Source organism: Procambarus clarkii, chromosome 5 (genome assembly GCF_040958095.1).
Source record: "Procambarus clarkii isolate CNS0578487 chromosome 5, FALCON_Pclarkii_2.0, whole genome shotgun sequence".
In the NCBI taxonomy this organism is placed as follows: Eukaryota; Metazoa; Arthropoda; class Malacostraca; order Decapoda; family Cambaridae; genus Procambarus; species Procambarus clarkii.
The window spans coordinates 60,207,978-60,234,077 of record NC_091154.1 but is presented as its reverse complement, the minus strand read 5'-3'; the positions used below and the strand labels follow the sequence as shown (position 1 = coordinate 60,234,077).

Genomic DNA, 26,100 nt, shown 5'->3' with positions numbered 1-26,100 from the left:
AGAAAACTTCATGTACTTCAGTGGACGTTGAAGGAGGTGCAGCATTCTTGATATCTGCAACTTTCTTAGGATCTGGAGACAGAACTTTGTCACTAAGTACATGTCCAAAGAATTCAATTTTACGTTGATTGAACTCACACTTTGCTCGGCTTAACGTCAGATTCTTTTCTCGTAAGCGTTACAATGTTGCACGAAGAGCTTTGTCGTGTTCAGCTTGGGTATGGCCATAAACAATGATGTCATCAGACATGTTGTCAGCATTAGGTATATCTTGCAATACCTGGCTGATGATGTACTGGAATACCTCGGCAGCACTGTTGATGCCAAAACTCAGGCGCTTGTACCTATACAGACCTCGATGTGTCGTAAACGTTGTGATGAATCGACTCTCATCATCAAGTTCAAGCTGATGATAGCCCTTGTTTAAATCTAACTTGCTAAATACAGTTGCACCATTCAAGCGGTAGATCATATCATCTACAGTGGGTGTAGGATAGCGTTCACGCATTATTGCCTTGTTGGAAACACACATGCCCGCACAGATGCGTATCTCATCTGGATTCTTCGGCTTTGGTGGAGTGACAATTGGGCTTACCCATGGTGTTGGGCCTGTTAATGGTTCAATGATATCTAGTTCCATCAGCCTATCCAGTTCGGCATCGACTTTCTTGCGAGTATGGAATGGTTCTCGGCGATGTGGTTGGGCAACTGGAATTACATCTGAGTTGATATGCAAATGTACTTTGCTATCAGTATAACATCCTATGGATTTAAATCAATCAGAAAATTCAGCAACAATAGCATCAACATTGTTTGCAGATTCCACTGCTACAGCATTAGAAAGCTGAAGTAGCCCCAATTTGGTTGAAGTCTTGTAACTGAGTAAAGACTCCTTTGCATTCCTAACAACATGGAATGTAGTAATGAGCATTGCATTCTATGACTTAATCTCTGCAGTGAAAGTTCCAATCACTGGCAAGGCTACCTTTGAAGCATAGGCAGTGGCTTTGCCATTATAGTTTTCAAGCTTTGGGAACTGTTATTTAAATTTTTTATAGTGGCACTCAGCAATGGTGTCAATGTTTGATCCAGTGTCAATGAGAACTTTGAGACAAATACCAGCAATGTATCAACATGTCTCTGGGTTGTTTGGAAGATCATTCCATTCTGACTGATTGTACTCCATAAGTATAATCACATTCACTGTTATCTGAGACTGGGTGTAATGAAATGTTGTCTTGTACATTATTAACATTCTGGATATGAGGTGCAATATTGTGTATACCACCTCGACCCCTATGACCTGATCCTCGTACAGTGCTTTTATTCATTGACTGTGGTTTCTTTAGTGCGGAACGACACATAGCACCAAAATGACCTTGTTTTCCACACTCATAGCACTTCTTACCTTGAGCAGGACAAACATTATCTTGGTGTGGGTAGTCTCCTCCACAATTGTAACATTTATTGTTGACACCCTCTGATGTGGGTCGTTGTGACTGCTTGAGTCTTGTTCCTTGACCCCAGTTGTGATGTGGTTCTCGGCTCAATTTACTGTTAGGTTTGGCATGATATCTTCTTTGATTACGATGTCCTTCCTGAACCTTACATACCTCATCACTGTTAGTAACAGTGGCAGAACCGTTGTTGGCACTGCACTCCATGACACGAGCATCACGTGCAGCATCTTCCATTCGACGAGCAATATCCAGTATCTTGGTAAGAGAACTTTCATCATCAACAAGTTCTAGAGCTCTTCGACGAAGACGTGTAGATGCGCATGTTTCAATTATTTGCTGTTTGATTTCTTTGTCAACATCAGCAAACTCACAATGGGCTGCTAAACCCTGCAGACGTGTGTGATATTGATCCACAGTTTCATTAGAGAGTTGTCTGGCTCTCCTGAAATGCATAATTTCCATGGCAATATTTTGTCTTGGTTTGAAATGCTCTGTTAGTTTGGCTTTGGCAGTTTCATAATCTTTGGCACCACCAGTGTCTTTCAGTGTGTCAAAGATGTCACAAACTCTATCACCTGCATAATGAAGTAGAAAGGCACGCTTTCTTTCAGCACTTTTGATGTCAGAAACTATCAACAAATTTTCAAACCTTTTAAGCCATTTGACCCACCTCTGTGACAGGTTTGTCTGGTCACAGTCAGGATCAAATGCAGGAAACTGAGGTATATTGCCTTTTTTTTTACTGAATAAATGTAACTTATCACTTAAATGTTCCTCAGAATACTAAACACTTACTGCACTGTATATGTTAGTTAAGAATTCACTGTAATTACTTTAATTTTGCAAAGCACACAAGCATTTTAATGCAAAAGTTCACAGCAGTGCACAAGACAGCAGCAACTGACTTCTTACCTAGCCCTTGTGTACATGTGTTGTTCCTACTCACAGCAGCACAGCAGTTGTCAGTAGTTGGCACAGCAGTAGTTAGCAGTTGGTGCAGCAGTTGGTACAGCAGAAGTTAGCAGTTGGTACAGCAATTGGTGCAGCAGTTGGTGCAGCAGTTGGTACAGCAGTTGGTACAGCAGTTGATGCAGCAGTTGGTGCAGCAGTTGGTGCAGCAGTTGGTGCAGCAGTCAGTTCACAGCGTGAAGAATTTTAGCACAGAGCGCGTTTCGTATACAAAACATCGGGTTTTGTATACAGCATCAAAGTGTCGTTTCGTACACTGCGTCGGCAGATTCCTCAGTACACAGTTTCTTCAGTCAGCACATAGCTTGGGGTAGCACATAGCATTGGTTAGCACATAGCATTGGTTAGCACATAGCATCGTTTAGCACACAGCATCGGTTAGCACATAGCATCGTTTAGCACACAGGCATCGGTTAGCACACAGCATCGGTTACCATACAGCATCGGGTATGGTGCTCACTGCTTCTCTTCCTCCTCCAGGCAGCATGCTTTTCCCTTGTGTTTGAAACTGAACAAATACCTGCGTTCACAGTTCATCCTCGTCGCCAATGTGGTGTTTGTGTGTTACTGAGGAAGTCTTGGTTGTAGGGTTGATATAAAGCCATCGCTTGGTTACTGACTTTAATACGTATATAAACAATTACATGACTAGCTGCTTCCAAGCTGGTAGCTCCTGTGTGCTCTTGTTTACCTTCTCTGGCGTCTGCTCCGCCACACATAGAAAACGGATGGTACCATTTTCTGTGAACATGACAGGTATCACTATGGGTATATGTATCCGTAAAAGTGGATACGGACATCAATACAGTTGGAGGATTACCTTGGTACTGCTTGAAAAGATTGATGTGGCAGAGTTGGGTCTTACGCCGCCGATCAGGTGTCTCTAGAATGTACTTATGATTGTTCCTACATTTTTTGATGCGGTATGGACCTGAAAATTTACTCTGGAAGGGGGAGCTTGGGATAGGAAAGTATGCCAAAACGAAGTCTACTACCTTGAATTTCCTGACTTTAGTATGTGATCAAAGTGTGTTTTCATTTTATGCTGAGATGTTGACGAGTTAGCACTGGCAAATTGATGTACTCTTTCAAGGGTGCGTCTCAAATATTTTAAGAAACTGAGACACATTAAGGGAATCAATGATGATGTTAGAGGTCAAGGAATCTTTAAATGCTTTCAGGGGGTATGCACTTACGACCGTAGAACATCTCAAAAGGAGATGTTCTACGTAAGAATGTAGAACTCATTAGGAATGTACTTCTTAATGAGTCTCTCCAAGGGACTCATTATGAAGACTTCTGAAAATACACATGATAAGGTCTAGTTGCCAATCCCAATCCTTCTCTGTACTAATGCAAAATTTTCTTAAAAGTGACTTGAGAGTTTGATGGCTACGTTCTAGAGATCCCTGTGAAGCAGGATGATTGGGGCTAGACAATACTTGTGTGATGTTGAACTCTTTAAGGATGTTCTTAAATAAGTCACTGGTGAAGCTTGTGCCACAATCGCTCTGAATCTCTCGTACTCGTAACTATCCCGTAGTTAATCCATTCTATGTGAGGATCTTTAGGAGGTGCTTAACAACTGTAGCAGCCGTAATGTTCTTGACCGGAACTGCTATAGGGAACCTGGCGGTAGGACACATGATAGTAATGATGTAGAGGTTGCCGGAGCTAGTTCATGGTAGCGGTCAGTCGCAGTCGATAATCAGTTTGCTGAAGGGCTCTGAAGGCACAGGAATAGGAATCAGTGGTGCTTTAGGAATAGGAGCATTAGGCTTACCTGCCATTCGACATGTATGACAAGTGTTCACGAAGGTCTTCACGTCTCGTTACATGCCTGGCCAATAATAGTCCTGCATGATAGGTTTTGTTGATCCCATAATGGGACATCGGGCCATGGGCCAAGTCAATTATGTCTTTACGTAATGAGGTAGGAACTTCCAACTGATCAACATTAGCCCAATTATCCTCTGCCTTTAATTTAGTGGGTCAGAATCTGCAATATAAGATTTGATTATCATTCAAAATATAACTAGGGATAGAATCAGTCTGAGTTTGAGCCTGGAAGAATAAGGGAGTTAATGAAAGATCAGCTTGCTGTAATTTTTAGAACTCCAACCAGTTGAGATTCCGTGAGAAGCCTTGTGGATCTTGAGGGACAGCTGGAGCTACTTGTTGTGGTTGAGCGGCTTGAGCACATGTAGTCATTAGGACAGGCTGGGAGATGTCTTTGGTTTCGTCAGTCATCTGTACCTCTTATGAGGCATACTTCATTACAGGGTTTACTGTAGCAGTCACAGACCTGGAGTTTGTCACAGATGATCAGGTTCGTGGAGTCCAAGTCAGCCAAGTCGTTGCCCAAAAGAAGTTGAATTCCTGGCATTGGAAAAGGCGACTTATGATATCCCTCATGGCGACTTGGACTTCTTCACGAACGAAAGAACAATCTGGATGGACTCCAGCAAAGTGGGAGTGGTTGCAGTGAGGTCGGTGATGAGGACGCTTTCTCCTGTGTAGGTGACCTTGGGTGCAGCAGCTTTCAGGAGTATGCTTTGGAGAGAAGCTGTGTCCCTCAAGATGTTCACTTGGACCTTTGCCTTAGAATCTCTATCGTTGGCAGAGACAGTTCTGGATACACGTTTCTGTGGAATAAAGAGTGATCAGAAGCTGGAACATGGGTATGCATAACAGGCGTATAAAGCTTAGGAGGTTGAGATTTAGGCTTATGTGAATCGTTCCTAGTTTTACAAATGAGGATTGGTACATTTTTCGATTGTGTGTCCATATACTTTAAAATACCTACAGTAGAGTGCATAATTAACATCGGCATGACTCACTTTAGCAGGGCTGGATCAAGATGGTTTACTGGAATAAGAGTCATATGAATTAAGGAATTAAACTATAGGTATCAGTCAACTGCGCACACTTACTGAGGTTGGTCTCTCCTTTATCTGTAAGGTTAAGACGTAGGGGTTTGACACACGGCGCATAAATTCTTCCATGAGGATGAGGTTGATAAGCTCAGGAAAAGTGGTGATCTGGGCTGCCTCCAGCCACTTCATAAAGTATCTGGTTTTATTCTGAGCAAACTCTACATTGGTGTTTGCACAGGATTTAACATAATCTCTGCAACGACGTCTGTAACTTTCTATCAACAAGAGATAAGCGTCCAGAATTGCTTGCTTCAGTACCAGGTAATCAGTCTCGGTGGCAAGAGTACTGAGGGTCAAGGCAGCTCTACCTGTAAGATCGAATCGAAGGAGTATTGACCATTGGTTCTGAGACCAGCTGAGTTGAGTAGCTAACGCCTCAAATGAGGTAAAAAATTAATCCACCTCTGTCTCCACAAAAGGCGGCATCATTTCAATACACTGAGTCACATTAAAACGTACCGGGAGGTTGGAGTCTGCTTAATGGCGCTGAGCGGCGTGGGTAGTTTCAAGTTCCTGTTGTCGAAACTCTTAGAGTGGCAACAGCTTTCTCTTGCTCCAGACGGAGAGCGGAGGCAGCTTTCTCTTGTTCCAGACGGAGAACGGAGGCAGCTTTCTCTTGCTCCAGACGGAGAACGGAGGCAGCTTTCTCTTGCTCCAGACGGAGAGCGGAGGCAGCTTTCTCTTGCTCCAGACGGAGAGCGGAGGCAGCTTTCTCTTGTTCCAGACGGAGAGCGGAGTCAGCTTTCTCTTGCTCCAGACGGAGAGCGGAGGCAGCTTTCTCTTGTTCCAGACGGAGAGCGGAGGCAGCTTTCTCTTGCTCCAGACGGAGAGCGGAGGCAGCTTTCTCTTGCTCCAGACGGAGAGCGGAGGCAGCTTTCTCTTGCTCCAGACGGAGAGCGGAGGCAGCTTTCTCTTGCTCCAGACGGAGAGCGGAGGCAGCTTTCTCTTGCTCCAGACGGAGAGCGGTGGCAGCTTTCTCTTGCTCTAAGCGGAGCGTGATGGCGGCTTCTTGTTCTTGTAGCTGAAATCTCTCTCGTTCACATACACATTGCAGATCAGCATTTTCTTGCTGTCGTTGACGTTTCAAGTCAGCTTCTTCTTTCTGTCGTTGACGTTCCAATTCTATTCATTGTTCTTGGAGCCGGAGTTGTTCATTCTCTCGTTTTCGTTGGAGGGAAGCTTCTTCTTCTCGTCGTTGATGTTCTAGGTCAGCTTCTTGTAATCTCATCACTCATTTCCCTTCATAAGCCTCTGTTTCCATGTGGGCTAATTTGATCTTCAGCTTCATGACGGCGAGTGCAGTCTTAATCGGCAATCGGTATCGGTAATTTGATGTTGTTCCTGCAGCTCTGAAGTGATAAGATCATTATCAATCAAATAATCTAGTATCATATTATGAAGTTCAGTTTTGTTGGCTCCATGGGGAGGTAAGATATGATATTCCGTAGTAAGGGTTAGTAACCTGCCTTTGGTGGTGCGAGTGAGGTTACCAACTTCGTCCTCCGGGTTGGAACGGAAGGCAGCTAAGCGAAACATGGTTTACAGTACAGAGGTAAGTAAATAATTGCAAGAATAATGTGACTGTCCTCCTGTAAGTGAACCAATACGTGAGGTTTATTCGACTGACAAAGATTATGTGATATCAGGCACGGGAATGGTTGGTATAGGACTGGCAACTTGTAACTATCCTGTAGGGTAATAATATAATTACAAGATAGTTACTGAAAGATAAGGTTAATTGATTGATTATTATAATTAAGTCATAGATTTTAATAAGGACTTGGGGAAACAATAAATGTTTCGAGGTAGTACAAGACAATGTAGGCATGTACTCGGTATTCTATTTATGACGAGGATAAGGGCAAGAGGTGTCCTACTGAAAACTAGGTAATTAATTGCAGTTACAATACTTTATGCTTTGGGAAAAGAATGGTAAACTCCCTACCTGGGCAATTAATCACAGACTTTGAACGAAGGCTTAGGGGTGCGGAGAGTGTCAACACTGTGACGAGAACTGCTGTACATGACCCAAATGCACAGTACAGTCCTGGATGCAAAAGGAATGAAAGCCCAATACATCCCCCTAAGTTCGTACTACAAAGTTGAATATCATAGTTAGGAGACAAACCAAAGTACCCAAATGTGTGATCTGCCTAAATGAGATACTTCTGTAGGGACAAGATTGTATGGGTAAGCAGGATATAGCAAAGGTTAATAAGACTAACCATTATGAGTATGAATTTGCACATAATACATCACGTAATCTAAAGTCAAACAAACGAACAAACAAACAGGTCACAAATTGCTACACCTGAAATGTAAGTAGAGTTAGTCACTAATGAAAAATACTCAAAAAGAGTTCTGAAAGGCAAACATGTGTTAAAGCCAAGTAAACAACTGAACACAACTTAGGGCAAAGGAACTAGGTGCAATACCTGAGACAAGACTCCCGGATAGGCCCCCACATTTTGTATGGACTTGAGGTAGCGTAGCAACTACCTGCAGCTGGTATATGCCAAACACACATAAAATAAACAAAAAGATAAAACAAATTAAAATAAAACTGCTTACATCCTTTGCGGTGTGAATAGTGGCATGAAAAACAAGAAACATTAACAATTAAAGTCATAATGTATAATAATAAACCCAAACAATGATAAAGCCTAAATCCTTGGCTTTACACAAATGTCTACAAATGAATATAAGAATTATGTTACTCTACAAACAAAAGGGTGACTATACAATATGTACAAATTTGCTTTCCTTCCTCTGTCACGTGTTATAGCAAAACCACATCGTGTGAGAGAAGAGACATGTGACCCAAGAGAGAGCACCAGAAGTAGTCTGAGTGCTGGGCCGCCAACTGTCGCTTATATACACTGGTGGGTGACATCATGCTGGCGTGAAGCCGGAGTTGACAGGTCAACCGACAGAATAATGGGTTGATTGCTGGTGTTTAAAAAGCAGCCGGCGAACCTGGCATGTGGCTCTCGAGACAGAGTAAGGGGAAGGCCATGGTGAAACATTCTAGACATCTGGCTGGAGGATTTTTGATGTTAGAATGAAGTTAAGGAGCATGTTGGTGGTGAAAGCAGTAGGAAGAGCCATATTACCATATCTCTATGGACTTATCTTGAGGTTATCTTGAGATGATTTCGGAGCTTTTTTAGTGTCCCCGCAGCCCGGTCCTCGACCAGGCCTCCACCCCCAGGAAGCAGCCCGTGACAGCTGACTAATACCCAGGTAACTATTTTACTGCTAGGTAACAGGGGCATAGGGTGAAAGAAACTCTGCCCATTGTTTCTCGCCGCCGCCTGGGATCGAACCCAGGACCACAGGATTACAAGTCCAGCGTGCTGTCCACTAGGCCGACCGGGGAGCCGGTCTTGTCAAGACTCATAAACCTAGCAATCCCATGAGGCCTATCATCAGTTCTGTGGGATCCATTTCTTACAAGGTTTCTAAATGGCTTACCAAAATCTTGTCCCCATTGTTAGGAACAATTTCCTCTTCTCATTTGCCCAATTCTATTGAATTAGTTAAAAAATTGAATATTGTTCCAATCGCTCCTGATATCAAGTTAATCAGTTTTGATGTTTGTTCTTTGTTTACAAAGGTGCCTGTTGATGATATTCTTGATTATCTTGCTCATGAATTAATAAATCATGTTTTACCTCTTTCTGCTGAATTGTTGTCATTCTCGTTACGTTGTGCATTAATGAATGTAAATTTTCCTTTAATAATGAGTATTATTTACAGACTTTTGGAATGGCAATGGGGAATCCTTTATCGCTATTGCTTTCAAACTTGTTCATGGAATTCTTCGAAAAGAAATTTGTTTAACAAATACCTTGTAAAGACTGTAATCGGTTCTATGTTGGGCAAACATCTAAAGATTTTAAATGTAGAATTTTGCAACATAACTTCTCTGTAAGACATGGCCATTCATCTAATGCTTTGTTTGTTTGTTCATTTGTCAGAAAGTTCTCAGCAAATTGATTGGGAGATGGCTTCTTCAATACCGAATTTTAAAATTATTTTCAATAGGAACATAATTGAATCTGCTTTAATACAGATTACAAAATGATGTAATTTAAACATTAGCAGTGATGAAGATGAAGCCATATGATGAAACTCTAATTTATATCCACCTAATCTCATTCATATTTTTGTCATTGTACCTCACTTCACTTCTCTTTCCTGCCTATATATGTCCAAACTTACTGACTTGTAAATCATTCCTTCTGAAGATGTATTATTAAATACGAAGTACATAAGGAAATTAATGTTTCAATTCTTCCTCCATGGTCCTCCAATTCTTCTATGGTCCTCCAATTCTTCCTCCATAAACATATGTCATATCTAGTAGCCAGAACGCACTTCTAGGCCTACTATGCAAGGTCCGATTTGCCTAATAGGCCGTGTTACAGTGCCCTCTCCTATTTCTTCTGTTTGCCTGCTTTAAGAGTCATATCAGCTCTCCCTACTGATTCTCTAAGATACAGGGAGTCTGTTGGTATATGTGGCGACCAGACCGGCCGCCAGATAAGGGAGAAATTTACATCATAAGTTTGTAGGTAAAGGGGAAAGTGGCGCCCTGATATAAATGAAAGAGTACCCCTTACCTGCAGATCCGCCGATTTGTAGAAAACACTAGCCGTGTGCGGATTGGGTGGCGTGGGTCATGGGCGACCAATCAGAGCCCGCCGTGACGTCACTGAGTGCCCAGGGCTGCGCCAACGTCAGAGTTGACCTGACTGTGGAGGTGAGAGGACGCGCCTCGGTCGGCTCTCGAGGATTTGAGGCTCTACAAGCCTTATTCAGTGGATTAAACTATCCATCGCAAACCACCGTCGTTATTGGAGACCCTGCGCTTCCGAGAAGCAAGAAAAAAGCCAAGTTCATTGAGCGGAGGAGTGCCAAACTTGGAAAATTGGTCGGCGACGACGCTGGGCGGCGCCGCTCGACGCTGAGGGCCTGGAAAGGTGTTGCAGGCAGGCTTAGCTGTGACCGGGTCACATTCACTGAGGGTTTTGGAAGGACGACACCGTTCCTAGGACAAGGAGCAATGCCTTGTGGAAGGGACGAGTGTGTGCATATAGTGATTAGCTCAGTGCCCACTGGTGAACCAGGATTGGGATAGCTGAATCTCTGGGATTGGATCGGCGATGACGCGAAGGCTGCACGACACCTGAGGACCTGTGGAACGTTCCTGGATCGTCAAGGATCCACTGAGGAAGCGTGGGAACCTCACACCATCGAGGGACAGGCGTTGTGAGCCAGGAATGTCAGGTAGATAAAATTTCCCTCCCATTACCCCTTGTTTGAGTAGGCTAGATAGGCCACGATATTTGCATTTGTATGTTGCAGGATAGCATTAATACTTTAGTTGTAGGATAGGCTGCAGGGCAGCTTGTGTCCAGGACTGTTGGAGAGGACAGTGTGCGTGGACGGCAGGACAGTTGAAGAAGAGGTGCCGACGTAGCGAAGAGGCCCTTCTGTGAGTGAGTGTGACTCCTGTCTAACCTGTCCAGTTGAAGGAGTGGTTGGAGGTCGTGAAAGAAGAGTTGCTGACGATCTCCAGATTTATTATCCTTATGTTCATTTTCATGTATTGCTTAAAAGTGAATGTGTGATCATGTAAATTGTGTCAGTAAATTCACACATTTTATCATTATGTTTAAGTGTGCCTCCATTATTATATTTCTCTATGAGCATACACGAGGCTTATCATAGTACCACCTAGGGAGCGTCACGTTCTCTATAGAAGTTCTTATTGCCTGGAGAGTGGTAAAGCAGCACAGACATATATAAAAGTGTACCCTAAGCCATCCGACCAGCATCAGAGCAAGAATGGTGGCAACAAGCAACGTAGTGACTGGAGATAGGTAAAGCCACCCAGACTTTTATGGGAGAGTACCCTGGGCTGACAGTCCAGTGGCAGATCGAGGGAGTAGCAACGCTCTGGCAACAAATAGTATAGAATACACCCACTGAACTGCATCGCTGGGGTGCAGATATACTAACCCAGCTGGCGACCTTGTTAAGAAGAAGATAGGGAAGGCAGGCGGGAAAGGAGTTCCTGCAACCTTTTTGTCTGGCAGGCAAGACTCAGGGAAGTTATTGATATAAGGTAAGCCTGAGTCTTCCTTCACTTCTCCACGGGTCTAGGCCGGAACTGTTAACAACAGTTTCCCTGTGGTTGACTGAATGGCTCCCAGGGTGAATCAGTGGCCCCCCCCCCTTTAGTGTTGGGAGCAAAGACCTGCGGTGGTGGGCATTACTGGTCCTCCCCTGTGGGACCAAGGAGACTCCGGTGAATCCCGGGAGTTGGAGGGGCTGAATATTCTGCCTTCTGAGCCCCTAGCAGCCGATTGCTAGCGAAGCCCCAGCCCACCCCCCCCATGACAAGAACTGGCGACCTTGCCAGGATTCGAACCACGGTAGCCAAGAACTGTCAACGTCGCCGAGATGCATGGATCAGGCTACAGTGTTGCCAAGGTATGGTAATCAAGCTACAGTGTTACCCAAATTTCAAGACAGTGTTGCCAGGGTACTAATACAGTGTGGCCAGTGAATTCAGTGGTACTGTTATCCAACCAGCTAAGGGACTGAAACAGTGAAATTAGTACCTACTAACTAGTCTGTGCTGTCGTGTATGCTCGATAACATAGAGATGGAGGAGGATAAAGTAAAGAAATTTATTGAGAAAAGGGATGAGAGAATCTTGGAAGAGTGTACCAAGGCCCAGCTCCAACAAGTGGCAAACCACTTTGGGATCAGGTTGAGGATGACAAAGGTAGTGGAGCGAAGGACAGAGATCATGGCACAGCTCACGGCTCGAATGAAGGCGACGGGAGAGGAGCCATCTCAAGAAAGGCCGTCTCAAGGAGGGCCATCCCAAGAAGAGCCATCCCAAGGTGAACCGTCCCGACTAGAGCCACCCCAAGCACCTACCAGTGTGGGGAGAATTCAGAGTGAACATGGAAGCAGTGGAAGGTCCAGCTGTAGTAAGAGGAGCTTGCAACTGGAAATAATGAAGATGCAACTGGAAGCCCAGCTGTGACGAGAGGAAAGAGAAGCGCAAATGTAGAGAGAGGAACGTGAAACTCAGCTGCAGCGAGAGGAGCATAAAGCTCGGCTGCGGTGAGAAGGAGAGAGACAACTGCGACTGGAGGAGATAAAGGCAAACAAAGAAGTCGAATTGCGTCGCGTTGATCGTGGGCTGCCCTCACTACCTGCACGGTGGGATGATCTCAAGGTAAGGGAACGTGACTTACCTAAGTTCGAACCACAAGAAGCTGAGGTGTTCTTCGAACACTTCGAATGGATAGCGACTCTGAAGGAGTGACCGGAAGATGATTGGGATGCTCTGGTCCAGGGCAGGTTGACTGGTGAGGCCCGGGAAGCCTACAACATGCTGGACCTAGAGGAGTGTGCTAGTTACGACGCGATTAAGAATGCAGTGCTCCACTCATTCCGGCTGACTCCAGAGATGTACCGGAAGCAGTTCAGAGTGTGTACAAGAGTGTCGGGGAAGTCTTACGCCGAGACCGCCAGGGATATGGAACGGAAATTCCTACGATGGTTGAAGGCCCGATGGTTGAAGGCTGAAGGCGGAGGAAGCGGAGTCGGCGGATGAGATCAAACGACTGATAGTGATGGAGAAGTTTATGTCGGTGCTCCATCCTGAGTTGCGAGTAAGGATGAGAGAAGCAGGTATTAAGGACCTGAAGGCTGCAGCGGACCGAGCCAACATGCTGGAGGAGGCACTACATCTCAGGAGGGAGGGGCCACCCAGACACTCGCCTTACCCCAGGTCGGGAGGGAACTTTAGGAGTTCAGGAAGAGCGAGGATGGGTGGGGACTCTCCCAAGAGTAGTGCGCCCGATGAAGTAACCCCGGTTCAAGAAATATATACGACTCATATTATCAGCAGTTTCAGATTGCTACAGCGACTGGGTTTCTTAACTTAGTTAATGTATATGTAAGGTGTGATCAAATGATGGAAGCTTCTCTCCCAAAAATTACCAGCAGCTCTCAAACCATTGTAATGGGTGATTTTAATGCTAGACACACTAGCCTGGGTGACACCAAAACAAACAGGAATGGCAGAGTCTTTGTAAAATACTTAAGAGATAATAACATGTCCGTGTTCAACTTTGACTCCTCTAACGTCACACACCTCATGGGTGGCAGGCTTGATTATGTCATTGGTCACGGTCTCATTGATAATGCTGTCGGAGGATCAATTGTTCATGAATTAGTTAGTGATCATTTTGCCATATACAGTTCATACACTATCAATAATGTCAAACCCCTAAGCTTTGGAAAAAAAATAATTAATATCCCTGAAAATTTACACATGCTCTTCAAATTCCGCATTTCTGAATGGTATAACACTTACTGCTTTACTACCGTCAATGCATTATATGAGGACCTGGTCACTGAAGTAACCGCTTTTTATAACATTGTTGTAAAATCCACAAGACCCAAACCAGTGAGGAAGGGACAGAGGTGGTTCACTGACTCACGCCTTAAGCCCCTGCATGACAGAGTTCTATTCCTAGCTGAGCAGTATAAAACACATAAAACAGCTGACACCCTCAACATATTTCTTAAAGCCAGCCGACAGTTTAGAGAGCTAAAGGATCAGGTGTATAACCAGCACTGGGAACAGTTTCTGCAAGGCATCAATCATGCAACATCCTCATCCCAAATGTGGAATAAAATTAAAAAGATTTCTCGTCCTAGCAGTCAACTTGATCACCATTCACCTGTAGACTATGCCGACATGCTGCTTCAACAATATGCAAGCACTGCTAGTATAAGCAGCCTGCCCCTAGATGTGCAAAACTATCTGGCTAGTACTAAAATAAATCGTAACTTCAATATTGAAATTGCCTGTAGTGAAATAGGGCCTGATGATAACTATGGCATAACCCCCTTTGAAATTAAAAATGCACTCAAGAAAGGTAAGGCTACCTCTCCTGGAGAGGATGGCATCACATACAACACCATGAGAGTACTTGCTGAGCTGCCAAATAGCCCTTTGCTAGAATTGTTTAATCAAAGTCTAAGGCAGGGTGTTTTACCTGACCGCTGGACACAGGGACTCATAATACCCATACCCAAGCCTAATTCACAAAAATTTAGACCCATTTCTCTGACGTCGTGCATGTGCAAAGTTCTTGAGAGAATTATTCTCGACAGACTAATGTTTCAAATCAAGCCCCACCTTGCCCCTAACCTGTATGGTTTCCTTCCTGGAAGAAGCACACAAACTTACTTTGCTGAGTATTTTATCAGAGGGGGACCAAACTCTCAGGCGGCATTTATTGATCTCCAAACTGCTTTTGATACAGCAAACAAAGAAATAATCCTAGAACAGCTAGCCTCTTTTGGAGTTAAGGGAAGACTGTTGACATGGCTCAGGGGGTACCTGAGTAACAGAACCGCCTCAGTCCTTTTCAAGGGGGTCAAAAGTAAACTCTGTGCACCCTTTGAGTTGGGTACACCCCAGGGTGGAGTGCTGAGTCCCAAACTGTTCAATGTTCTGATGCACAAATTAACAATTGATATTCCCACACTACCTGACGAAGCCGTCATTTGTTATGCCGATGATATATGCATTGTTGCAAATTCCCAAACTAGACTGCAAGCTCTACTTGATTCATTCGCTGCTAAAAGCATTGAATGTGGTCTTGTTATCTCTATAACTAAATCCAGAGATCTCCATCCCAAAGAGAAAACTCATGTCCCTATAGCTTTCAAGGTCAACAACCAGAACATTGAAACGTGTGGGCAGCACAAATACCTTGGAGTTGGTATTAACAGTGACATTGTAAATGATCTACACCGTAGGTTAAAAGAAAGACTAAAACCATTGAGAACACTTACTGGTAAGAATATTGGTATCAATATTAAATATGCTAGACTATTCTATATGATGTTTGTTAGATCTCTCGTTGATTATAATGCTCTGCACTTAATTAATTTCCCCTCCTCTGTGTTGGACAAACTTGAAGTAGTACAGAATGAGGCCATGAGGATAATTCTTGGTGCCCCAAGATGCACAAGAATCATCAACATGAGGGAAGAACTGAAGCTTCCAACCATACTAGAGAGAATAATGCAAGTTAACACTACCTTTTGCCTTAAAGTCATGAGAGATCCTACATCTCCTGCATTGCTCAGAGACAAATTATTTAGTGCTGTTAACACCCTTTTGACTGGTGCCGACATACCAACTCACTCCTTTTATGATAATTGGCTGAGAAACAATGCTTACAATCTCATTAAACTTAACATTCCTTTTAAGTGCAATCTACCTGTCTCTGATATTCCTCTTTATCTGTACCCCACCATTCAAGTATCATACACACCTGTCACCAAGAAAGATAATGAGAATCTTGCTCTATTCAAAGCTGTCACTCTTGAAACAATTGCCTCCTCCATCGAGAGTCTAAGATCTCACGAGCACTGTGTCTACACCGACGGCTCAGTCCAGTCTTCTACTGGACGGACTGCAGCGGCTGTTACGAACCCGGATCCATCGTCCGGGCCTGGAGCAGTGACGACCACGCCATCTGTGGGTCAGCTTCCGAAACCCCCTCCAAATGCACGACGACACCTGGTGAGGACGGAGTGTATTGGCCACAAGGGCCAGTTTCCAGTCCTGTTCAGCGCTCCACACCGCCGCTGCTGACCTCTGGTGAGGTGGTGCTCAGACACCAGCGCCATCTATGGAGTGGATAGGTGGGCGTTTGTGTCTGAGCCTGTAAGTAAGGTGCCTTAGTGTGTCCCAGTTATTAATGACGTGTCTGCTTACAGAGTCGACCTGGGACCGCTGTGTTGGAAGTTGAGTCAGTCTACCCGAGGCAGCCGTCTCCATACCTTGTACTTTGCTGCAGCAGTTGTGAAGTCGTCCCCCCGGAAGAACACTGTGGTGTGTTAGCCTGCCAGTGGAGTGGCAGTAAAAGGATTTACCCGGGACCGACTGTTGGAGACGATCATCCACTGGGGTATTGAGGACAGGAGAGTGATTTTGTGGTGTCACACGAAGCTCCTGTCTAGGGCGTTCCCCTTATATCGTTCGTGGAGTGGCCTGACCAGCGTTGCGGGTCCGGAACCTGCCAGCAGACCGGCTGAATTTGTGGTTGACGGCCTCCACGGCGGTGCCCCCAGTGGACCTGAGTTTTGGGTGACCTGTGGCCAGGATAGGCTCAGCTTCTCAGAAGGATTCGTTGTGAGGCCACGAAGAAGCACCGAGGACTCAGCACCGAGAGTTTTGGCACCAGAGTCTTCAGCAGAAGACTACAGTGTATTTCCCCTGTAAATAAGTGTTTATACCCCTCCCCCTGTGAACTCTTTTTATATCTTATTTATTTATTTGGTGATGGTGAATTATATTATATTAAGTTCTTAACTTTCTTTCCCTTCCCCCTTTCGAGTTTCTTGCGTCACGGATCACATCCCTTGAAAGCCACTACTGGTTTGGGGTCGGATACTACTTACTCTAATAACATCAGAGTGAGAACCCCGTTGCGTCCCGAGAGGGCCGTAACATAATTGGCATCCCCAGCGGGATCCGTCCCCTTGCTAAGTATGTTTGACAGGGGTGGTGAAGTGGCGTAATCCCTGTATATAATTCCCCCTGTGTGACGATTGTGACGTTATACGTCCTGTGCGGTGCTCAAGAGTGACTAAGTGCAATATTGTGCAGTGCGGTGCTCGCTGTGATTAAGCGATTAAGTGCAATATTGAGTAGTGCGGTGCTCAGTGATTCAGTGCAATATTGTAGAGCGAAGGGTTCGCTGTGATTAAGTGCGATATTGCGTAGTGCGGTGCACGAAGTGATTACGTGCAATATTGGCAAGTGCAGTGTTTGGTGCGATAAAGTGCAATATTGACGTAGAACAGTGCTCGGTGCGTGAAGTGCTAACGTGAAAGCGGTGTGTTAAGTGCTAGTTGAGTGTTCCATCTGTGACAATGGCAGAAAAAGCTACCATCGATGATCTGGACGATGTTCAGGCTTTTCTGAACAGAGAGGACTGTCTTGCCAGATTAAAGTATCTGAGCAAACCGGAACTTGTACTAGTGAGCGCCTACCTGGAGATCAAGATCCGTGCCAGTGATTCCCGTGTGGAGATCTTGTCCAAGGTTCACCGGCACCTGAAGGCAGAAGAGAAACAGGAAGGCGGGGTTCCTAGTACAAAGGAAGGTGAGGAAATAGCTTCCACGGAAAAGGAAGATAAGGGCAGCGACGTTGACAGTGATGCAGGTGAGCTTAATATCGGCTTCCTAACAGTCAAAATGCGTGCCCTAGAGATCAATCGTGAGATAGTGGAAGAAGTTAGAATTAGAACGAGAATTAAAAGATAAAGAAGTGGAGATGAAAAATAAAGAAATGGAGATGAAAGAAAAAGAATTGGCGATGAGGCGTTTAGAATTAGAAAGAGAAGAAAGAAGAGAAGAACGAGAAAGAGAAGAGAAACGAGAGAGAAGAACGAGAAAGAGAAAGGGAAGAGCGAGAAAGAGAAAAGAGAAAGAGAAGAGAAAAGAGAGAGAAGAGCGAGAGAGAGAAGAGAAACGAGAGAAGAACGAGAAAGAGAAAGGGAAGAGCGAGAAAGAGAAGAGAAAAGAGAAAGAGAAGAGAAAAGAGAAAGAGAAGAGCGAGAGAGAGAAGAGAAACGAGAAAGAGAACAGCGAGAGAGAGAAGAAAACGAAAGACAGAGACAACATGAACTAGAAGTATTGCGATTAGGCGGTGGTCGGAGGCCAACAACGGACACCAGCGGTTTCGATCCAGTAAGAAACATCAAAATGGTCCCAAAATTCAATGAGAGGGAAGTCTCGAAGTTCTTTGCAGCCTTCGAGAAAGTCGCTGCCTCTTTGGAGTGGCCAAGGGAGAATTGGGCCATCATGATACAGTCAGTCTTGACTGGGAAGGCCCAAATCGCCTACTCTACGTTATCCCTTGACGACTCCGGCGATTACGACAAGGTGAAGAAGGTAGTGCTCATGGCTTACCAGTTGGCACCTGAGGCTTACAGGCAGAAGTTTAGAAACCTGAAGAAGACCTCAGAGCATACTTTCACCGAATTCGCCACGATCAAGGAGCGACTTTTCCAGGAATGGTGTGCCTCTCGGAAGGTGGAGACCAAGGAAGACCTCGAGCAGCTGATTCTGCTCGAGGACTTCAAGGATTGTTTGTCTGGAGACCTGAAGACGTACTTGGAGGAACAGGTAGAGACCTTTAGTGCGGCAGCCACCATGGCTGAAGAGTACATCCTGACTCATAGGCCGTCTGCTAAGTACGTCCCAAGGAATTACCAGCGCCGGTTTGACAGACCTCATGACGAAGAGGAAAGACCCGTCCCACAAAGTGCTAAGAAGACGCCCCCAAGTAGCCCTCGAAGAACAAGTCCTAGCAGTCCGAAACACCGGAGCCCGAAGAGGAATGTGGTGTGCTGGACCTGTGGGCAGAAAGGGCATGTAGCTGCTAGGTGCCGAGGCAGAAAAGGTGGCAGCGCACGTAGGGAGGTGATGATGATGAGCTGTGTAATATCACCAGCAGGAAGCCAGTCGACGACGACGCAGGAAGAACCCAGATTGTTTTCCCCTCACACTTCAGGCGGGTATGTATCGAGTGATCATACTGGTAGATCAGTTGTAGTGCTCAGAGATAGTGGAGCAGCCCAGTCCCTGATCGTGGAGAACTCGTTACCCGAGGGAGTAAGTGTGGATGGGAGACCAGAGGTTATCCTGGTTGGGTTTCCGAGAACGCAGTATATCGCCCCCTTAGTGCCGGTGCATCTCGACTCGCCTTACTTCAGCGGCACATGTGAGTTGGCAGTAGTAAATACCCTCCCTGTGGCTGGGATTGACGTGGTACTAGCCAACGACTTGGTGACCGATTGGAGCACCAATCTTCCCAAGGTTGCGGACGAGTCTACCAGAACAGCAAGGTCTGAGGTAACGACGGGCCGTGGTAATGTCCAGGTAAAGACAGACCCGGGTTTGAACATGTCTAATTTGTCCTCTCACCCGCAGATCGACAGTTATCTAGCAGTGTCTCCTGATTCTTCTCTCGACAAGGAACATGAGGTTACGATGGCAGAAGTACCTGAGCTAGAAGAGAGGCCTTGTGTGCAGACACCCACGGATACCAACGAGTCTGGAGCGAAGGCGGAGGTGTACTTGCGGTATGGCAAGGTACAGCATTCATGGAACCGGCCAGAGATTCCCCAGACGTCAGAGGTATGTGAGGTGTGTTCAAAAGGTCTAGTGCCCTCTTTGGTCCAAACCAGGCTAGTGGATATAGCCGGTTATAAACATGACAGGCTCAGGAAGCTTATTCCTCAGGTAACCAAATGTTTCTTAGCGGTATTTTTGATTCTCGTATGTGCTCTCAGTGAGGACCGGTGGATGACCCGACGAATGATGGCTCCCATGAACATCGTGAAGAGGTCCCAGGGATTGGAGATTTACACTGCAAGTGTTGCAGTTGAAGAAGGGACCTGGAAGGTGATGGTTGATACAGGAGGTACGCAATACGGTAATATGAGTGACTGTTTCCGACAGGTTGACACCCCCCGCGTGATAGCTGAGCCTCAATGCAGCGTTATACAGAACGTTGGTCGACCTGGCGGTGGCAGAGCGAATGCCATCTTCTCTGTGCAAGCAGCCCTGTTGAAACTAGGTGTGGACCTAGTAGAGGAGTATGCTGTAAGTACTGTTTTACCCGCTGTCGCTGTCACTCTGAATTATCAGACCCCTATATTCCAGGTGCCCGACTCCCTGAAGGACCGTCGGACCGGTACCAGAAATGCCGTCTGTGATCAGCCATAATCGGTGCCACGACACAGGGAAGTGTCGAGTCGCCCCAGATCGTGTCTACACTGATCCTTACTTGTGAGATGATGCCCCTGCTTGACATCGCAGTGGAGATGTGGACAATTACATCAGACAGGTCATTGCCTTCTATCAGCAAGTTTCCTTTGTGCCGGAATTGTTCGGTAGGACAGTTCTGTGGACGAGACAGCCTCGCCATTCCAGTATATAAAGCATGTGAGTCCATTTGGAGTTGTGTCGCCGTACTAATTTGGTTTGTGTTTCTTTTTATAGAACCCCAAGCCAAATTCTTTTTGGTGGGGAGGTGTTACGAACCCGGATCCATCGTCCGGGCCTGGAGCAGTGACGACCACGCCATCTGTGGGTCAGCTTCCGAAACCCCCTCCAAATGCACGACGACACCTGGTGAGGACGGAGTGTATTGGCCACAAGGGCCAGTTTCCAGTCCTGTTCAGCGCTCCACACCGCCGCTGCTGACCTCTGGTGAGGTGGTGCTCAGACACCAGCGCCATCTATGGAGTGGATAGGTGGGCGTTTGTGTCTGAGCCTGTAAGTAAGGTGCCTTAGTGTGTCCCAGTTATTAATGATGTGTCTGCTTACAGAGTCGACCTGGGACCGCTGTGTTGGAAGTTGAGTCAGTCTACCCGAGGCAGCCGTCTCCATACCTTGTACTTTGCTGCAGCAGTTGTGAAGTCGTCCCCCCGGAAGAACACTGTGGTGTGTTAGCCTGCCAGTGGAGTGGCAGTAAAAGGATTTACCCGGGACCGACTGTTGGAGACGATCATCCACTGGGGTATTGAGGACAGGAGAGTGATTTTGTGGTGTCACACGAAGCTCCTGTCTAGGGCGTTCCCCTTATATCGTTCGTGGAGTGGCCTGACCAGCGTTGCGGGTCCGGAACCTGCCAGCAGACCGGCTGGATTTGTGGTTGACGGCCTCCACGGCGGTGCCCCCAGTGGACCTGAGTTTTGGCTGACCTGTGGCCAGGGTAGGCTCAGCTTCTCAGAAGGATTCGTTGTGAGGCCACGAAGAAGCACCGAGGACTCAGCACTGAGAGTTTTGGCACCAGAGTCTTCAGCAGAAGACTACAGTGTATTTCCCCTGTAAATAAGTGTTTATACCCCTCCCCCTGTGAACTCTTTTTATATCTTATTTATTTATTTGGTGACGGTGAATTATATTATATTAAGTTCTTAACTTTCTTTCCCTTCCCCCTTTTGAGTTTCTTGCGTCACGGATCACATCCCTTGAAAGCCACTACTGGTTTGGGGTCGGATACTACTTACTCTAATCATATCAGTGAGAACCCCGTTGCGTCCCCAGAGGGCCATAACAGCGGCATGTAGGTGTTATAGAAATAATATTTGCACAAAGACTGTCAGTGTCAGGTTAAACAACTGGCTGACCTCCACACAAGCAGAACTAGCAGCATTACATTTAGCAACCAGCACATTAAAAAATATTGGAGGAGGAATAATATTCTGCGATTCAAAGTCTGCTCTTCAAGCAATCGAAAACTTCTCTTGGAAGATCGACAGCAAGAACCTCATACTCCCAATTATAAATGACCTAATTGATGCACAGAGTAAAGGGTCTCGAATCTCCTTTGTATGGATACCTTCACACATAAATATAACCCATCATAATGAGACAGACATTGCAGCCAAATTAGCGTGTAACAAGTTTGAAGTTGAATTAGATCTAGGTATCCCCATCTCTGCTGTCAAAACTGTATTGGTCCAAACATTCAGATCTGATAGGAAAGAACTTACTGACTCCCAACGACCTGAAAGTACTAGTATAAAAAGCTATGATTTGTTCAGATCTGAAACCTACATCTATGGACAGCACAAAACGTCCACTAGACTGTGCGACACAGTGGTTGCAAGGATCAGGTTGGGTTACCGTTACCTGTGGCAGGTGGCTGCAGGTGACAGGTCTCCCAATCCTGAGCACTCCAGTTGCAAACTCTGAGCAGGAGCTACGGCATGATCTCCCGCACTACATCACTGAATGCCCAGTTATTAGACCTTTCAGACCAGTTGGCATGAGGTACCTGGAGCTTTGCAATTACTTTATTCACTCTCGTATTCTTGAAGATATCCTCACAGTATACCCAAAATTTGCCAGTGCAGGCTATTAAACACATGGCTCTGTATGACTAACCATCCTGCGAGATGGGGACTTGTATTACCACTGCTACCTTATTCAATCTTGTGTTGTTGATATCCTCAAAATGCATCCGGAGTCTGCCAGTGTAGACCGCGTATCCCATGCGTCTGTATGACTAACCTTCCTGTGTGATGGGGATTTTTTAGCATCACCTAGTTAGCTTTTTTTTGACACACTGTACTCCACTTCATATAGTCTAGGGTAGCTGCACTAATGCAGATGTACCTAATATGTTAATAAAAAAAAAAATAATAATCCGGTTCAAGAGCTCAAGGGACGCGGGGAGGAAGCCCCAAGCTGTGAGCAGTGGACCTAGCTCGGGAGCGAGTGCTGCTGCCCGGGAACCGACGACGGAGAGTCCTAGGAGGACTCGGGGAACCTCTACCGTTGGTGCTACCAGGATGACTGGTAGAGGGTCGCCCAGGAGAGGCGGTCGGTGTTACAACTGTGGGGGACAAGGACACCTTGCAAGGGAGTGCGGTCGCCCCAGGCACGGTGGGAACGTGGCTTTCGCAAGGATAGGAAGCAAAGAAGCCAACGATAATTCAGGTGATATGCCGGTGATGAGGGAGAAAAGGACTCACCTCTTTGTGTGTGAGGGGACGGTGAAGATAAGAGGAGCTGATCCTGTGCCAGCGAGGATGCTGAGGGACACTGGATCCGACTTCACCCTTGTTAGTGAATCCCTCTTCCCTGAGGACTACAGAAGTTCCAGTACAGGGGAGGCCCTGATAAGGACGTTGGGGGAACAAGAGAGGATGCCCCTTCATAAAGTGACTCTTAATTCAGACTATGGTTGTCAGACTCTCTTGGTAGGGGTCTGTGCTTTACTGCCCAGGATGGAAGCTCAGGTGATCCTAGGGAATGACTCCTGTTGGGGATGTGTTCTCCCGAATTTGATTAAGGGTGAGGAGTGAGGAGTGTATAGAGCCCTATCGACAGAGCAGCAGGACGGGTGCCAGCAGTGACGAAACGGAAACTGCGAGAGTGGCATTTACGGTATGCGCGGTGACGTCGGGACGAGACTTCGGGAACATTTTTAGAGGGCGGGGAAGAATGTCCCTGCTATCCCAAAAGCACCTTTGGTTCTAGTTCCTGCGTTTGGCCAGGCGTTTGAACACCTAATAATCGACGTTGTGGGACCACTACCTAGAACAAGAAGGGGAAATAGTTACTTATTGACCATCATGTGTGCGTCGGCAAGATATCCAGAGGCGATCCCAGTGCGGAAGGTGACATCAAGATGCGTCATGGGACACCTTCAGCAGTTCTTTGCTTGAGTAGGTGTGCCCAAGGAGATCCAGTTCGACTGTGGAAGTGTTTTCCAGTCGAGGTGGTTTAGACAGGCTATTGCGAGTTGGGGAATAGCCCAACTACGGTCGTCACCTTATAGACCTCAATCACAAGGAGCGATTAAGAGGTTTCACGCCCAGCAACGGTGAGTGGAGCTCGCCCTGTGTGCTGGTCAAGAAGAGTGACGGATCATATCGTTTTTGCACCGACTATCGTAAAGTGAATGCCATAACCGTGTCAGATTCTCACCCGATTCCCCGAATAAGTGATTGCGTCGACCAAGTAGGAAATGCAAGGTTTGTCACCAAGGTCGAACTGTTGAAAGGGTATTATCAAATCCCTTTGTCTCCGAGTGCGAGAAAGATCTCAGCGTTTGCTACTCCAGACGTTTGCTACTCCAGACGGATTGGACCATTTCAAAGTGCTTCCATTTGGTATGAAGAACAGCGGAACTTGTTTTCAGTGGATGATGAACGAAGTGCTAAGAGGGATGGAAGGCTGCGCCGTGTATATAGACGATATAGTGGTGTACACCAATAGCTGGAAACAACACATGAATCGACTGATGGAGTTGTTCCAACGGTTGGAAGAAGCGAACCTAACAGTTAATCTGGCCAAGAGCGAATTCGGAAAAGCCCGATTAGAATACTTAGGTTTCGTCGTGGGTCAAGGGGAAGTGACTCCAGTAGACCAGAAAGTGATGGCAATCAAAGAATATCCGAATCCCAGGACGAGAAAAGAATTGTTACGATATCTAGGGATGATTGGATACTATAGAGGATTTTGCAAGAACTTCTCGACAATGGCACACCCTTTGACTGAATTGCTATCTAAGAACGTTAGATGGAAGTGAGGGGAAGCATGCCAAGAGTCCTTCGAGAAGACTAAGAAGTTATTAACCGAAGCGCCAGTGCTGATTTCGCCTGACTTTGAGTCAGATTTTATCTAGTACGTCGACGCTAGCGACGTGGGGATTGGAGCCATGTTAGCTCAAGAGAAGGACGGAGTCCACCGTCCAGTGGCATACTACTCAAAGAAATTCGAAAAGTACCAGAGGGCTTATAGTACAGTGGAAAAGGAAGCCTTAGCCCCTGATCCTGGCACTGAAGCATTTCGACGTCTATGTGGGTGGAGGTACTAGACCGGTGCGAGTGTTCACCTATCATAATCCCTTGACGTTCGTGCACAGGATGAAGAACTCGAACCAAAGGCTAACAAGATGGGCCCTACTGCTACAAGAGTACTGGCTAGAAATCAGGCACATTAAAGGAAGGGAGAATGTGGTAGCAGATGCCCTCTCCCGGCTTAACTAACCGATATGACTCTTATTTTAAGGGGAGGGGTATGTTACGGTGCCCTCTCCTATTTCTTTCGTTTGCCTGCTTTAAGAGTCATATCAGCTCTCCCTACTGATTCTCTGAGATACATGGAGTCTGTTGGTATATGTGGCGACCAGACCGGCCGCCAGATAAGGGAGAAATTTACATCATAAGTTTGTAGGTAAAAGGGAAAGTGGTGCCCTGATATAAATGAAAGAGTACCCCCTACCTGCAGATCCGCCGTTTTGTAGAAAACGTTAGCTGAGTGCGGATTGGGTGGCGTGGGTCACATGCGACCAATCAGAGCCCGCCGTGACGTCACTGAGTGCCCCCGGGCGGCGCCAACGTTAGAGTAGAGTCTACTACAGTCTCCGTGGTGTAGTGGTAAGACACTCGCCTGGCGTTCCGCGAGTGCTATGTCATGGGTTCGTATCCTGGCCTGGGAGGATTTACTGGGCGCAAATCCTTAACTGTAGTCTCTGTTTAACGCAACAGTAAAATGTGTACTTGGATGAAAAAATGATTCTTTGCGATGGGGATCGTATTCCAGGGGCCTGCCCGAAACGCTACGCGTACTAGTGGCTGTACAAGAATGTAACAACTCTTGTATATATCTCAAAAAAAAAAAAAAAAAAAAGTTGACCTGACTATGGTGCTGAGAGGACGCGCCTCGGTCAGCTCTTGAGGATTTGAGGCTCTACAAGCCTTATTCAGTGGATTAAACTAGCCATCGCAGCCCAGCATCGTTATTGGAGACCCTGCGCTTCTGGGAAGCAAGAAAGAAGCCAAGTTCATTGAGCGGAGGAGTGCCAAACTTGGAAAATTGGTCGGCGACGACGCTGGGCGGCGCCGCTCGGCACTGAGGGCCTGGAAATGTGTGGCGGGCAGGCTTAGCTGTGACCGGGTCACATTCACTGAGTGTTTTGGAGGGACGACACCATTCCTAGGACAAGGAGCAATGCCTTGTGGAAGGGACGAGTGTGTGCATATAGTGATTAGCTCAGTGCCCACTGGTGAACCAGGATTGGGATAGCTGAATCTCTGGGATTGGATCGGCGATGACGCGAAGGCTGCACGACACCTGAGGACTTGTGG

At 46.2% G+C, this 26,100-nt stretch overlaps 2 protein-coding genes across 2 annotated transcripts in view; one reads left to right on the top strand and one right to left on the bottom strand.

Moving 5' to 3' along the window:
* LOC138352299 (galactoside alpha-(1,2)-fucosyltransferase 1-like) overlaps nucleotides 1–26,100 on the top strand; it is a 115,043-nt gene that overhangs the window by 29,671 nt on the left and 59,272 nt on the right. The gene's annotated exons all lie outside the window — the stretch shown is intronic.
* LOC138352306 (uncharacterized abhydrolase domain-containing protein DDB_G0269086-like) lies at nucleotides 5,871–6,901 on the bottom strand. The gene is made up of 2 exons (XM_069304680.1): nucleotides 6,860–6,901; nucleotides 5,871–6,467 (listed from the first exon to the last, which is right to left on the bottom strand). The coding sequence occupies exons 1-2, from the start codon at nucleotides 6,899–6,901 to the stop codon at nucleotides 5,871–5,873; spliced, it is 639 nt and encodes a 212-aa protein (XP_069160781.1).